The sequence below is a fragment of the Panthera pardus genome, unplaced genomic scaffold (assembly GCF_024362965.1).
Source record: "Panthera pardus isolate Hobbes unplaced genomic scaffold, ASM2436296v1 HiC_scaffold_13, whole genome shotgun sequence".
NCBI classification, from domain to species: Eukaryota; Metazoa; Chordata; class Mammalia; order Carnivora; family Felidae; genus Panthera; species Panthera pardus.
In genome coordinates, this window is record NW_026526688.1 from 49,589,001 (window position 1) to 49,602,416 (window position 13,416).

Sequence of the window (13,416 nt, forward strand, 5' to 3'; positions counted from 1 at the left end):
TGCCCCTCCCCTGCTCGTGCTCTCTCGCTCTCTCTCAAAATAAACTTTAAAAGATAAATAAATATAAAAGATAGTTAATGGTGCAAAGTCATTCTATATATGGTATTTGTGAAGCGACTAACATAATTGGGAGCTCTATAGAAATCCAGAGGAAAAGGTGGCCTGGTAGTAAAAGAGACTAGGGAAAGCCCAACAGAAAGCATGGCATTTGCTTGGCATATAAATAGTGCTCATATAAACAGAGAAGAACAGTCTTGAGTAATGGGAGCAAGGGCACAGGGAACTAAGGCGCAGATAGTGATGTTATAAGAGGTATGGTATGTGCAGGGAACAATGAGTACCTCAGACTGACTAGAGTTGATAATTCATTTGAGAAAGCAGCAGGACATTAGGTTGAAGAGTTAGTTTGGGATCAACTTATAAAAGATCTTAAATGTCCTGCAAAGTAGCTGGATAATAAGAAACTGTTAAAGATATTTGAGAAGGAAAGTGATATATGAACAAAACAGATTTTCAGAAAATTTTGTTACAAGATGTAGAGTAGCTTGGAGCCAAAAAGACCATTTAAGATACTCTTGGTTTAATCTAGGTGTGAAATGTGTTAAGAGCTGGAATTAGGGTAGGGGCTGTAGGATACAAAGAATAAGTGTGAAAGATACATTTTGGACCCTCTTAAAACATGGTACTCAAAATTGAATTGTGTGTTCCTGATATGATCATAGAACTTCAGTCTGTTATTTGGATGGGAGTATTATACTTGTAGTAATTACAGTTTATGTTGACTTATTTGGTGGCCATATCTCCTGGATTGTATTTGTGGCTAATTAAACCCTAAAATTTTATACACAATGTATCACCAATCCTGGTCTCTTCTCCTTTGTACTTCAGTGTTTTTGTTTTATTTATTCATACCTGGTGTAAAGGGTTCTTTAAGAAAAACTAATATAGTTGAACAACGTGGGTTTAAACTGCATGGGTCCACTTAATAGGCAGATTTTTTCCAACGTATATAGTACTGTAAATGTATTTTCTTTATGGTTTTCTTGATATTTTCTTTTTTCTAGCTTATTTTATTGTAAGAATATAGCATACAATACATATACAAAATATGTATTAATAGACAGTTTCTTTTACCAGTAAGGCTTCTAATCAACAGTAGACTATTCAAGTAGTTAAGTGTTGGGGGAGTCAAAAGTTATATGCAAATTTTCAACTGAGTTGAGGTGTTATTGCCCCTAACTCCTGCTTTGTTCAAGGGTCAACTATAGTTTCAAACCCTTCACCTCTCATTTTTCCCTTCAGCTCAACCACTTTTAACTCTTAGCTGATTTCTTGGCATTTACTTCCATATCCCTAAATAACACACTTTATAGATAAGTCTTCTATTCTTAGCTTTCAGCATTAGGTATGAGCTTGCTGCTGTGCAAGACAAAGATTTAGCAACCTTTCAACCTGACTGATAAACCTGGCTTCCATGACCCCATTCTCTGTCCTTCTCACCCTACCTCTGATTATTTCTTTCTTTGAGATCTATTCTTGTCCTGCTTGCCTCTAAAAATTGATGTTTTCTGTGGACCTGGCTCCACTGTTTTTAGTACTGTACATGCCCTTTCTTGTGTTCTCATCCATTGACATTTCTAAGTATTATGTGCTGACTTCCAGCTCTGACCTCTCCCTAACCTTCAGGCTCATGTCAAATGGCCTATCAAACTTTTCTCTTCTGACTGCCTGGATACCCTCAAGTATAACATAACCAAAACTAACCTCGAAATTGCTCATTCATCTTTCTCATCCATCTTAGTTCATGGTACCTCCATCCACTCAGTTTCCAAAAGATGTGAAATGTATTGTCCATTCCACAACCACTAATAGGAATGTTTTCACCTCCATCCTTTTTTTTTTTTCTTAATGTTTATTTTTGAGAAAGAGAGAGAGAGAGAGAGAGAGAGCGCAGATGGGAGGGGCAGAGAGAGAGGGAGACAGAATCCTAAGCAGGCTCCATGCTGTCAGCACAGAGCCTCTTGGAGGGCTCAAACTCATGAACTGTGAGATGATGACCTGAACCAAAACCAAGAGTCGGATGCTTAACTGACTGAGCCACCCAGGTACCCCTGGCCTTCATTACTTCTTATTTAGACTATTCAGTCATTTCCTAACTAGTCTATTTTGTCAAAGATGGATTTGGTGCAGGTAAGACAATATCATCAGAGTGAGCTGTTAAAAATATCAGAAGTACAGGGGAAGGTTGGAAGATGTCAGAGCAGGAGGACCCTCGACTCACCTCGTTCCACAAATACAAGTAGATAACTATCAAATCATCCCAAGTACCTCAGAAATTGACCTGAAGAATTGCAAAACAAGCTATACAACTAAAGGTAGAGAAGAAGCCACACTGAAGAAGGTAAGAAGTGCGGAGATGTATTTTGGGAGATAAATAGATCATGGCCACTGTGGTGGGGAGGGAGCTGCAGTCACAGAGAAAGGCAAGAGACAGAGTAACACTGTCACGCAGGGAAGCCTGCAGGGAAAACAAATCCCCACAGCAATAGTCTTGGAAAGTGAGAGGGGCTGAATTTTGGGAGTTGTTACAACCAGCAGGACTTAAACCCTGGAATTTTAAAAGTCAGTGGGCTTGGCTGGGATAGAGCCCAGAAGGCATTGCATTGCTCCTAGAAGGCAGGCAAACAACCTGTGATGTACAGCATGGAAACAGCAATATCAAGAGTGTGTGGGGCACACAGTGGGGAGGTTGTTTGCTCATCTTGGAGCATATCCCAGAGAGGCAGAGTTCAAGGAGAAACCCCTCCAGGAACAAAGGAACTGGCCAGTGCCATTTCCTTCCCCCATCCCTCAGCATAAGCATAGGGCTACCTGCAGCAACCAGCACAGTGCCCGTACTCGCCACCTAACTTGTTTACACCAAGCTCCACCTCCCTGGACTCCACGGGAACTGCCTTTCCCAGCCTTGCTTGCCTCAGTCCTGGCGTGGCCAGTGCCTTCCCCCACGAGACTGGCTCATACTCCTGCTTATACTGTGTCTCCTGACTTGGGACTTTTGTGGAGCCTCCGTTCTGGCAGCAGTGGCAACAGGTCTCATTTCACAAGCAGACCAGAGTATACCTAGTTAAAACATGCCACATTCGCTTTCCGGAGATTTCCCAATATCCTGGCAGGTGGACTCCGCTTCTTCACAGTCAGCCTCTGGTCGCGGCGTACCAAGTTCCCCAGTCCTTCGTGCCACAGGACCCCAGGCTCCCGGGCTGCTGCTCTGGCCTATTCGCCTCTACCGTCAACAGACTGATGGCCAAACTTGAAGAACTCGATTTGACCGGCGCCAAACAGAACACCAGAGTATGGCTCATCAAGTTTCCCTAAATACTCGTCCTAGCAATGGGCCGAAGCCTCTGAAAGAGGTAAAGTTGGGAAACTGCAGATTGCTAAGAATCAAGGAAGGACTGAGGTGTCATTTACTCTGAATGAGGCTCTTGCAAATAGTCACGATATTGGCAGAAAACCAGCTTCTGTCAGCACTGCTAGAGAACATCCATTTGTCTTACAAAGTGTTGGAGGACAGACTTTAACAGTCTTTACTGGAGGCTCATCAAATAAACTTTCATTGGAAGGAATAGTCGTACAAAGAGCTGAATGCCAACCTGCTGCCAGTGAAAACTACATGAGATTAAAGAGATTGAAAATAGAAGAATCTTCCAAACCTGTAAGGCTATCACAACTGGACAAAGTTGTGACAACGAATTATAAACCTGTTGCTAATCATCAATACAATATTGAATATGAAAGGAAAAAGAAAGATGGAAAACAAGCTCAAGCTGATAAACAACATGTTTTAGACATGCTATTTTCAGCATTTGAGAAACATCAGTATTGCAATCTTAAGGATTTGGTGGACATCACAAAACAACTTGTGGGGTACCTAAAGGAAATCTTGAAAGAAATTGGTGTTCAGAATGTAAAAGGAATCCACAAAAACACACGGGAGCTGAAGCCAGAGTATAGACAGTATCAAAGAGAAGAAAAGAGCGATTAAGAAGACTCTCAGCCAACATGCTAACAGAACAACTAAAAGGTGATGTGCTAAGGAAACACCATTGATATCAAATACTTGAGTTCCATCTGTTATAGGGGTAAAATGACTGGAAATTTAATTTCCCTACATAAATTTTTTAAACAACAATTCTTGTTACTTAAGTGTTTTTTGATGAAAAAATTTATAGGCCTGCATTAAACTAGATTATTCAGGAGCGGGTGTGGGGTTGGGGAGGTTAAGAAGGTTTTTCTTTTTTAAATATTGACTCTTAAAATGTAAAATTAGGAAATGATTTCTAAATGAGGACTCTCTGTCCTTGTCTTATCTCCACAGAGTTGAGGTAATGCAAATCCAAAGTGAATGGTAAAGCAAGAAAAAAGTTAACTACAGAAAGTCTTAAAAGGAATAAAAAGCCAAAATTCCTTTTTCTGGAAAAAAAAAAAAAAAAAAACACGCCACATTCAAGTCAGGGACCAAACACTGTTCACAAAAGGCAAAGAGAGCCTCTGCAGACAGTTGGCCTGAAGTATAGAGTAGCCAGGACAAAATAACACACCAAATGCAGCACATTTTGGAGACGTTCCCAGAAGCACCTGGCCCTGGGGAACAGTGGACTGTACACAGCAGGGCAGTACAGGACCTCATCTTCATAAGGCCATTACCCTTAAGAAAAGGAGATGTAGCTGACTTACCTAACATACAGAAAGAAGCACAGACTTAGACAAAATGAGAAGACAGAGAAATTTATCCCAAATGAAAGAACAGGACAAGGCCATGGCCAGAGATCTAAGCAAAACAAATATGAGTAACACACCTAAAGCAATGATTGTAATGATACTCACTGGACTTGAGAAAAGACTGGAAGACATGAGTGAGATATTTGACACAGATTTCAGGAATAACATAGCAGAGATAAAGGGCTCAATAAATGAAATGAGAAACAAGCTGGATGGAATGAACAGCAGGCTGGAAGAAGCAGAGGAACAGATTAATGACTTACAAAACAAAATAATGGAAAGTAATCAAGCTGAACAAAAGAGAGGAAAAAAAATTATGCAAAATTGGAATAGACTTAAGGAACTCAGTGACTCCATCAAACATAATAACTAACATTCATATTATAGGAGGCTCAGAAAAAGAAGAGAAAGGGGAGGCAGAGAATTTATTTAAATAAACAATAGCTGAAAACTTCCCTAATTTGGGGAAGGAAACAGGTATCTACATCCAGGAGGCACAGAGAACCCACAACAAAAGCAGATCTAAGACAAGACATACTGTAATTAAAATTAAAATTAAAATTAAAAAAGTAATGGTTAAAAAAAAATCTTAAAAGCAGCAACAGAAAACACAGTTATATACAAGTAAAACCCGTAAGGCTATCAGATTTTTCAGCAGTAACCTTGCAAGCCAGAAGGGAGTGGCATGATATTCAAAGTGCTGAATAGGAAGAATCTGCAGCCAAGAATACCCTATGCAGTAAGACTGTCATTCAGAATAGAAGAAGACTTGATAAAGAGTTTCTCAAACAAAAACTAAAGGAGTTTGTGACCACTAAACTAGCCTTAAAAGAAACATTCAAGAGGACTCTTGGAGTGGAAAGAAAAGACCAAAAGTGGCAGTATATAGGTAAGAAACACAAAAGCAGTAACAACGAATATTTGTCTCAAAAATCAGTTAAGGAACTCACAAATAAAAGGATATAAATATTCACCATATACCTAAAACCTGTAGAGAAGAGGAGTAAAGAATGGAATCAAACTAAAACCACCATCAACTTAATATAGACTGCTGTATGCTGTAGATGTTACATACAAACCTAATGGTAACCACAAATCAAAAATTACTAATAGATATGCAAAGGATAAAGAGAAAGGAATCCAAATGTATATCACTAAAGAAAACTAGCAAACCATGAAAGAGAAAAAAGAAAGGATCAGAAAAAAACTTCAGGAACAACCACAAAACAAGTAATAAAATGGCTATAAATACATATCCATCAATAATCACTTTGAATATAAATGGACTAAATGTTCCAATCAAAAGACATATGGTGACAGGATGGATTAAAAAACAAGACTCACCTATACGCTGCTTACAGGAGATTCATTTTAGACCTAAAGACACCTGCAGACTGAAAGTGAGGGGATGGAGAAACATCTATCATACAAATGGATGTCAAAGGAAAGCCAGAGTAACAGTATTTGTATCAGACAAAATAGATTTTAAAACAGAAACTGTAACGAGACAAGGACACTATATAATAATAAAGGAGACATTCAATAAGAAGATATAACAGTTGTAAATATGCACCCAACATGGGAGCACCCAAATATATGAAACAGTTAATAACAAACATAAAGAGCTAACCCATAGTAATACAATAAAAGTACAGAACTTTAACAGCCTACTTACATCATTGGACAGATCATCCAACCAGAAACAAGGAAATAGTGGCTTTGAATGACACACTGGAGCTGGTGGACTTAACAGATATATTCAGAACATTCCATCCTAAAATAGAATAAAAAAAGAAAGAAATAAAGAAATAAAAAATAAAGAGAAATAAATAAGTTTATATGGAACATACTCCAGAATAGTTCACGTTAGGCCAAAAAGCAAGCCTCAACAAATTCAAGAAGATTGAAGACCTGCCATGCATCTTTTTTGACCATAATGGTGTGAAACTAGAAATCAACCACAAGAAAAAAATCTGGAAAGACCACAAATACATGGAGGTTATATAACGTGCTAAACAATGAATAAACGGACCAACCAGGAAGTAAAAGAAAAAATAAAACATACATGAACACAAAAATGAAAACCCAATGATCCAAAACCTTTAGGATGCAGCAAAAGCAGTTCTAAGAGGGAAGTTTATAGCAATACAGACCTACCTCAAGAAGCAAGAAAAATCTCAAAATAACCACCTAAATTTACACCAAAAGAGCTAGAAAAAGAACAAATGAAACATAGAACCAACAGAAGGATGGAAATAATAAAGATTAGAACAGAAATAAATGATATAGAAACTAAGAAAACAATAAAACAGATTAATGAAACCAGGAGCTGGTTCTTTGGGAAAAAAAAAATCAGTAAAATTGATAAACTTCTAGCCAGACTTATCAAGGAAAAACAGGAGAAAGGAATCAAAATCACAAATGAGAAAGGAGAAATAACAAAGCAACAGAAATTCAATTATATGAGAATATTATGAAGAACTATATGCCCACAAATTGGACAGCCTACAAGAAATAAATTCCTAGAGACATATAAACTACCAAAACTGAAACAGGAAGAAATTTGCATAGACCAATTACCAGCAAAGAAATTGAGTCAGTAATAAAAAATCTCCTGACAAAAGTCCAGGACCAGAAGGCTTCATAGGCAAACCAAACATTTAAAGAAGAGTTAATACCTATTCTTCTCCAACTATTTCAAAAAACAAAAGGGAAGGAAAACTCCCAAGTCTAGTCTATGAGACCAATATTACCCTGATACCAAAACCAGATAAAGACACCACTAAAAAAGACATCTATAGGCCAATATTCCTGATGAACATAGATGCAAAAATCTTCAACAAAATACTAGCAAACTAAATCCAACAATATATTAAAAATCATTCACCATGATTAAGTGGGATTTATTCCTGGATTTCAAGGGTGATTCAGTGTTCGCAAATCAACATGGTACATCACATCAGTAGAGAAAGGAAAAGAACCATGTGATCATTTCTGTAAACCCAGAAAAAGCATTTGACAAAATACAACATTCATGATATAAAGCCCTTAACAAAGTAGGTTTAGAGAGAACATACCTCAACATAATAAAGGCCATATAGGAAAAACCCACAGCTAACATTCATCTTTAATGAGGAAAAACTGAGAGATTCCCCTAAAGTCAGGAACAAGATAAGGATGTAGTCTCTTATTCAGCATAGTACTAGAAGACCTAGCAGCAGCAATCATACAACAAAAAGAAATGCAAGGCATCCAAATCAGTAAGGAAGAAGTAAAACTTTCACTATTTGCAGATGACATGATACTCTACGTAGAAAACCCAAAAGGCCACCGAAAAACTGCTAGAACTGATAAACAAATTCGTTAAAGTTGCAAGATACAAATATGGTGCATTTTTATGCACCAATAATGAAGGATCAGAAAGTGAAATTAAGAAAACAATCCCACTTACAATGACGCCAAAAATAATAAAATACCTAGAAATGAACCTAACCAAAGAGATGAAAGATCTATACGCTGAAAACTGTAAAACACTGATGAAAGAAATTGAAGGTGACAGAAAGGAAAGACATTCCATGGTCACGGATTAGAAGAATAAATATTGTTAAAATCTCTATACACCTAAAACAATGTACACATTTAATGTAGTCCCTATGAAAATACCAATAACATTTTTCTCAGAAATAGAACAAACAATCCTAAAATTTGTATAGAATCACTAGACCCCAAATAGCCAAAACAGTCTTGAAAAAGAAAAGCAAAGCTGGAGGCATCACAGTTCCAGATTTCAAGTTACATTACAAAGCTGTAGTAATCAAAACAGCATGATACTGGCACAAAAATAGACATGTAGATTAATGGAACAGAATAGGAAACCCAGAAATAAACCCACAACTGTATGGTCAATTAATGTTTGATAGGACAGGAGAGAATATCCATTGGGTGAAAGTCTCTTGAAGAAATGGTGTTGGGAAAACTGGACCACTTACACCATACACAAAAATAAATTCAAAATGGATTAAAGACCTAAATGTGAGACCTGAAACCATAAAAATCCTAGAAGAGAACACCGGCAGCAACTTCTTTGACATCGCCCGTAGCAACTTTTTTCTAGTCTCCTGAGACAAGGAAAACAAAGGCAAGAATAAACTGTTGTGACTACAACAAAATTAAAATCTTCTGCACATGAAAGGAAACAGTCAACAAAACTAAGAGGCAACCTGCTGAATGGGAGAAGATATTTACTAATGACATATCCGATGAAGGGTTAGTATCCAAAATATATATAGAACTGGTAAAACTCAACACCCAAAAAACAAATAATCCAATTAAAAATGGGCAGAAGACATGAACAGACATTTCTCTAAAGAAGACATCCAGATAGCCAACAGATGCATGAAAGGATGCTCATCATCACTTATTAGGGAAATGCAAATCAAAACTACAATGAGTTATCTCCTCATACCAGTTAGAATGGCTATAATCAGCAACACAAATAGCAGGTGTTGGCAAGGATGTGGAGAAAAACAAACCCTTTTGTACTGCTAGTGGAAATACAAACTGGTGCAGCCACTATGGGAAATAGTAGGGAGGTTCCTCAAAAATTTAAAAATGGAACTACCCTATGATCTAGGAATCACACTACTGGGTATTTACCCAAAGAATACAAAAACACTAATTCAAAAGGGTACATGCACCCCTTGTTTATTGCAGCATTATTTACAATAGCCAAATTGTGAAAGCAGCCCAAGTGTCTATTGATCAATGAGTGGATAGAGATATGGTGTGTGTACACACACGCGCACACATGCATGCTGGAATATTATTCAGCCATAAAAAATGAGAAATCTTGCCATTTGCAACAACATGGATGGAGCTAGAGAGTATAATGCTAAGTGAAAGAAGAAAAAGACAAATACCATATGATTTCGTATGTGGAATTTAAGAAACAAATGAGCAAAGGGAAAAAGATACAAATGAAGAAACTGACTTTAAGTATATAGTACAAACTGATCGTTACTGGAGGGAAGGGGTTTGGGGGGATGGGTTAAATAGGTGATGAGGATTAAGGAGTGCATTTGTGACACGCACTGGATGATGAATAGAATTGTTGAATCACCCTATCGTATACCTGAAACTAATACAGCACTGGATGTTAACTAACTGGAATTAAAATAAAAATTTTTTAAAAATTAAAAATATAAAAGTATCAGAGGTACATATACAGCTGACTGTATTCCCTGTCTGCTATGCATCCTATCCTTCATGCTTTTATTCCTGCTATTACTCTAGTGGTGATTTTTTACTTTTTTTAACAGCAGTTTTAGGTTTACCTAAAAAATGAGCAGAAAGTACACAGGGTTCCCATATACTTCCTTTCCTCCCTTCCCAGGTTGCCCTTGCATTGATTTGGTACATTTGTTATAATTGATAAACCAGTATTACTACCTTGTTATTAAATGAAGCCTACAGTTTATATTAGGGTCACTTATAGTGGTGTGTATTCTTTGGGTTTTAGAAAATGCATAATGTCATGTATCCACCATTACAGGATCATATGGAATATTTCCCCTGCCCTAAAGCTCCCCTATTCATCCTTTACTGTGTTCCAAACTTCTGACAACCACTGATTTATTTACTGTCTATAGTTTCACCTTTTCCATAATGTCATGTAGTTGGAATCAAACAGTATGCATAGCCTTTTCGGATTGCCTTCTTTCACTTAGCACTATGCATTTAAAGCTATGCCATGTCTTTTTAGTGGCTTGATACAGTTCATTTCCTTTTAGAAGTGCACAATATTCCACTGTCTTTACCACAGTTTATCCATTCTCCTGTTAAAAGACATCTAGGTTACTTCGAAATTTTGATAGTTATGAACAATGCTGCTATAAACATTGTCTGAAGAGTTTTGTGTACACCTAAGTTTTCCACTCATTTGGGTAAATACCTAGAATTTCGTATTCTCATTTGTCATTGGTATATCTTATTTGATGAGGTGTCTGTTTGGATCTTTTGCTCTATTCCTATTGGGTTGTTTTCCTATTCTAAAACTGTAAGAGTTCTTTGTATATTTATGATACATATCTTTTATCAGACATGTGTTTTGCATATGTTTTCTCTGAGTATGGGTCTTTTCATTCTCTTAAGAGTTTCTCAGAGCAGAACTTCCAAATTTTAATGTAGTCCAACTTACTAATTTTTTCTTTCATGGATCTTTCTTTTGGTGTTGATCTAAAAACTCATTGTAAAACCCAAGGTGACCTAGGTTTTCTCCTGTATTATCTTCTAGAAGTTTTATAGTTTTGACTTTACATGTAGGTCTGTGATCCATTTTGAGTTTGTATTTGAGTTTTTGTGTTTGTTTTGCTTAGAATGCCATGATTACTCCTCTCCTCCTCCTCCTCCCCCTCCTCCTCCTCCTCCCCCTCCTCCTCCTCCTCCCCCTCCTCCTCCTCCTCCTCCTCCTCCTCCTCCTCCTCCTCCTCCTCCTCCTCCTCCTCCTCTTCTTCTTCTTCTTCTTCTTCTTCTTCTTCTTCTTCTTCTTCTTCTTCTTCTTCTTCCTATCAACATTAAATATAATAACAGCTACCATATGTTGCCCACCTCTTACATACTGGCTATTGTGTTTCTGATTTAATCCTCAAAACAGTTTTGAGAGGTAAGTGCTATTGCTTACATTTTACCAAATAGGAAAATTCACAGTAAGGGGCAAAGAAAAGATTCAAACTTACATCTCTCTGACTGAATCCGAAGTCATCGCTTTTTCTATTTTACCAGTAATTTTTAAACTGTACTCTATAAAACTTGAATTCCGTAGAAGTCTTTTGAAGCTACTGTGGGGCATAATAAGTAGTGAAACCACAGGAGCAGGGACATCGCTGTTTCACCCAGGGCTGTAGCTTTTATCTCATTTATAAATTGAGGTTTTAAGTAAAATGTTACTTGAAAGGAGAGTTCTACTGCTTAAAAACTCTTCGAAAACTACTGCGCTTTACTTCCCTGGCCCTACCTTACCCTATCCTCTTGACTTAATTAACCCTAATCAGCATCTCTGGAAGGCTTCTCTGACTTCCCTGGTCAGGGCTAATTGCCTTCTTTGGCATTCCTGGTATTTTATACATGCTTCTTACCATGTGGTTCCAAAATAGCCTTTTTCTATGTGTCTTCCTCACCTAGATAGGTATGTTTTCAGAGGACAGAAACAGTGCAATATTTTTGTGGTCTCAAAGCCCATTTGCTCTGTGTAGCTCAGAACCTGGCCCATGTACTGGGCCCTCAATTATTGAATTAGACTGATCTCATCAGTGGCTTGTATTAAAAACATTTGTTTGAAAATCTAAATTTTTCATTCAGAATTGCAATTTTTTTTGAAATTTTGGACTTTCTGTAGATCACTATTTAATGCTTTAAATTTTAATAATTTTTATTATGAAGAATAATCAAACTTACAGAAAAGTTGAAGGTCCAATATAAAGAACATTTTCCCCCTGAACCACTTAAGAGTAAGTTGCAAAGTAAGTTGCCTTTGAATACTTTAGTATGCATTTTCTACAAACAAGGACATTTCTTAAATCACCACAATACAGCATCAAAGTCAGGAATTTAGCACTGATAAATACTGTCATCTCATCCTCAGATCTCGTTCAAGTTTCACCCACTATTTCAGTAGTGACCTACAGATCCCAGTTCAGAATCACATGTTGCATTTGGTTGTCTTGTCTCTTCACTCTGGGCACTTCCTGCCTTTCCTTGCCCTCATTACCTTAACACTTTTGAAGATTTCAGGCAGGTTATTTTGTAGCATGTTCCTCAATTTGGCTTAGTCAGATGTTTCCTCATAATTAGGTTCAGGTTATACATCTTTAGCATTGGAACATCACAGAAGTGATAATGTATTCTTATTGTATCCTATCAGGTGGTGTGTGTGTGTATATATATATATATGTGTGTGTATATATATGTATGTGTGTATATATACATATATACACACATACATATATATGTGTGCATGTATATATGTATATATACATATATATGTGTGTATGTGTATATACACATGTATATATACGTGTATATATATGTATACATATGTGTATACACACACACATATATACATATATATATATATACATGTGTGTGTATATATATATATATATATATATATATATATATATAGTTTCAATTTGTCCTGTCATGGATAATGTTCTTTCTTTTCATTGAGGTAAATTGCTATTGTAACATTTTTATTGAGATAAAATTTCTATATAACATTATATTAGCTTCAGGTGTATAAGATAATAATTTGATATTTGTATACACTACAAAGTAACCACCACAATAAGTTTAGTTACCACCCATCACCATACAATTGACCCACTTCACCTGTTTTGTCCCTCTCCCAGCCCCCTCCCTCCTTGATAACCACCAGTCCGTTCTCTGTATATATGAGTTTTGTTTTGTTTTCTTTTTTATATTCCACATATAAGTGAGGTCATATGGTATTGTCTTTCTCTGACTCATTTCATCTACCATTTAATACCCTCAGGGTTCATCCATGTTGTCACAAATGGCAAGATTTCATTCTTTTTTATGACCGAGCAGTATTCCACTGTATATACATCTATATCGCAC

The 13,416-nt window shown here is 36.8% G+C and overlaps 2 protein-coding genes across 2 annotated transcripts in view; both read left to right on the plus strand.

Annotated features, from left to right (window-relative positions):
- The window catches only part of ELP3 (elongator acetyltransferase complex subunit 3), a 97,635-nt gene that overhangs the window by 7,014 nt on the left and 77,205 nt on the right, over positions 1-13,416 (plus strand). The gene's annotated exons all lie outside the window — the stretch shown is intronic.
- Positions 1,963-10,572, plus strand: LOC128776518 (general transcription factor IIF subunit 2-like). Its single transcript, XM_053901090.1, is given in 2 exon segments — positions 1,963-3,366; positions 3,368-10,572. Coding segments are annotated over 2 exon segments (744 nt in total). The 5' UTR covers positions 1,963-3,300; the 3' UTR covers positions 4,046-10,572.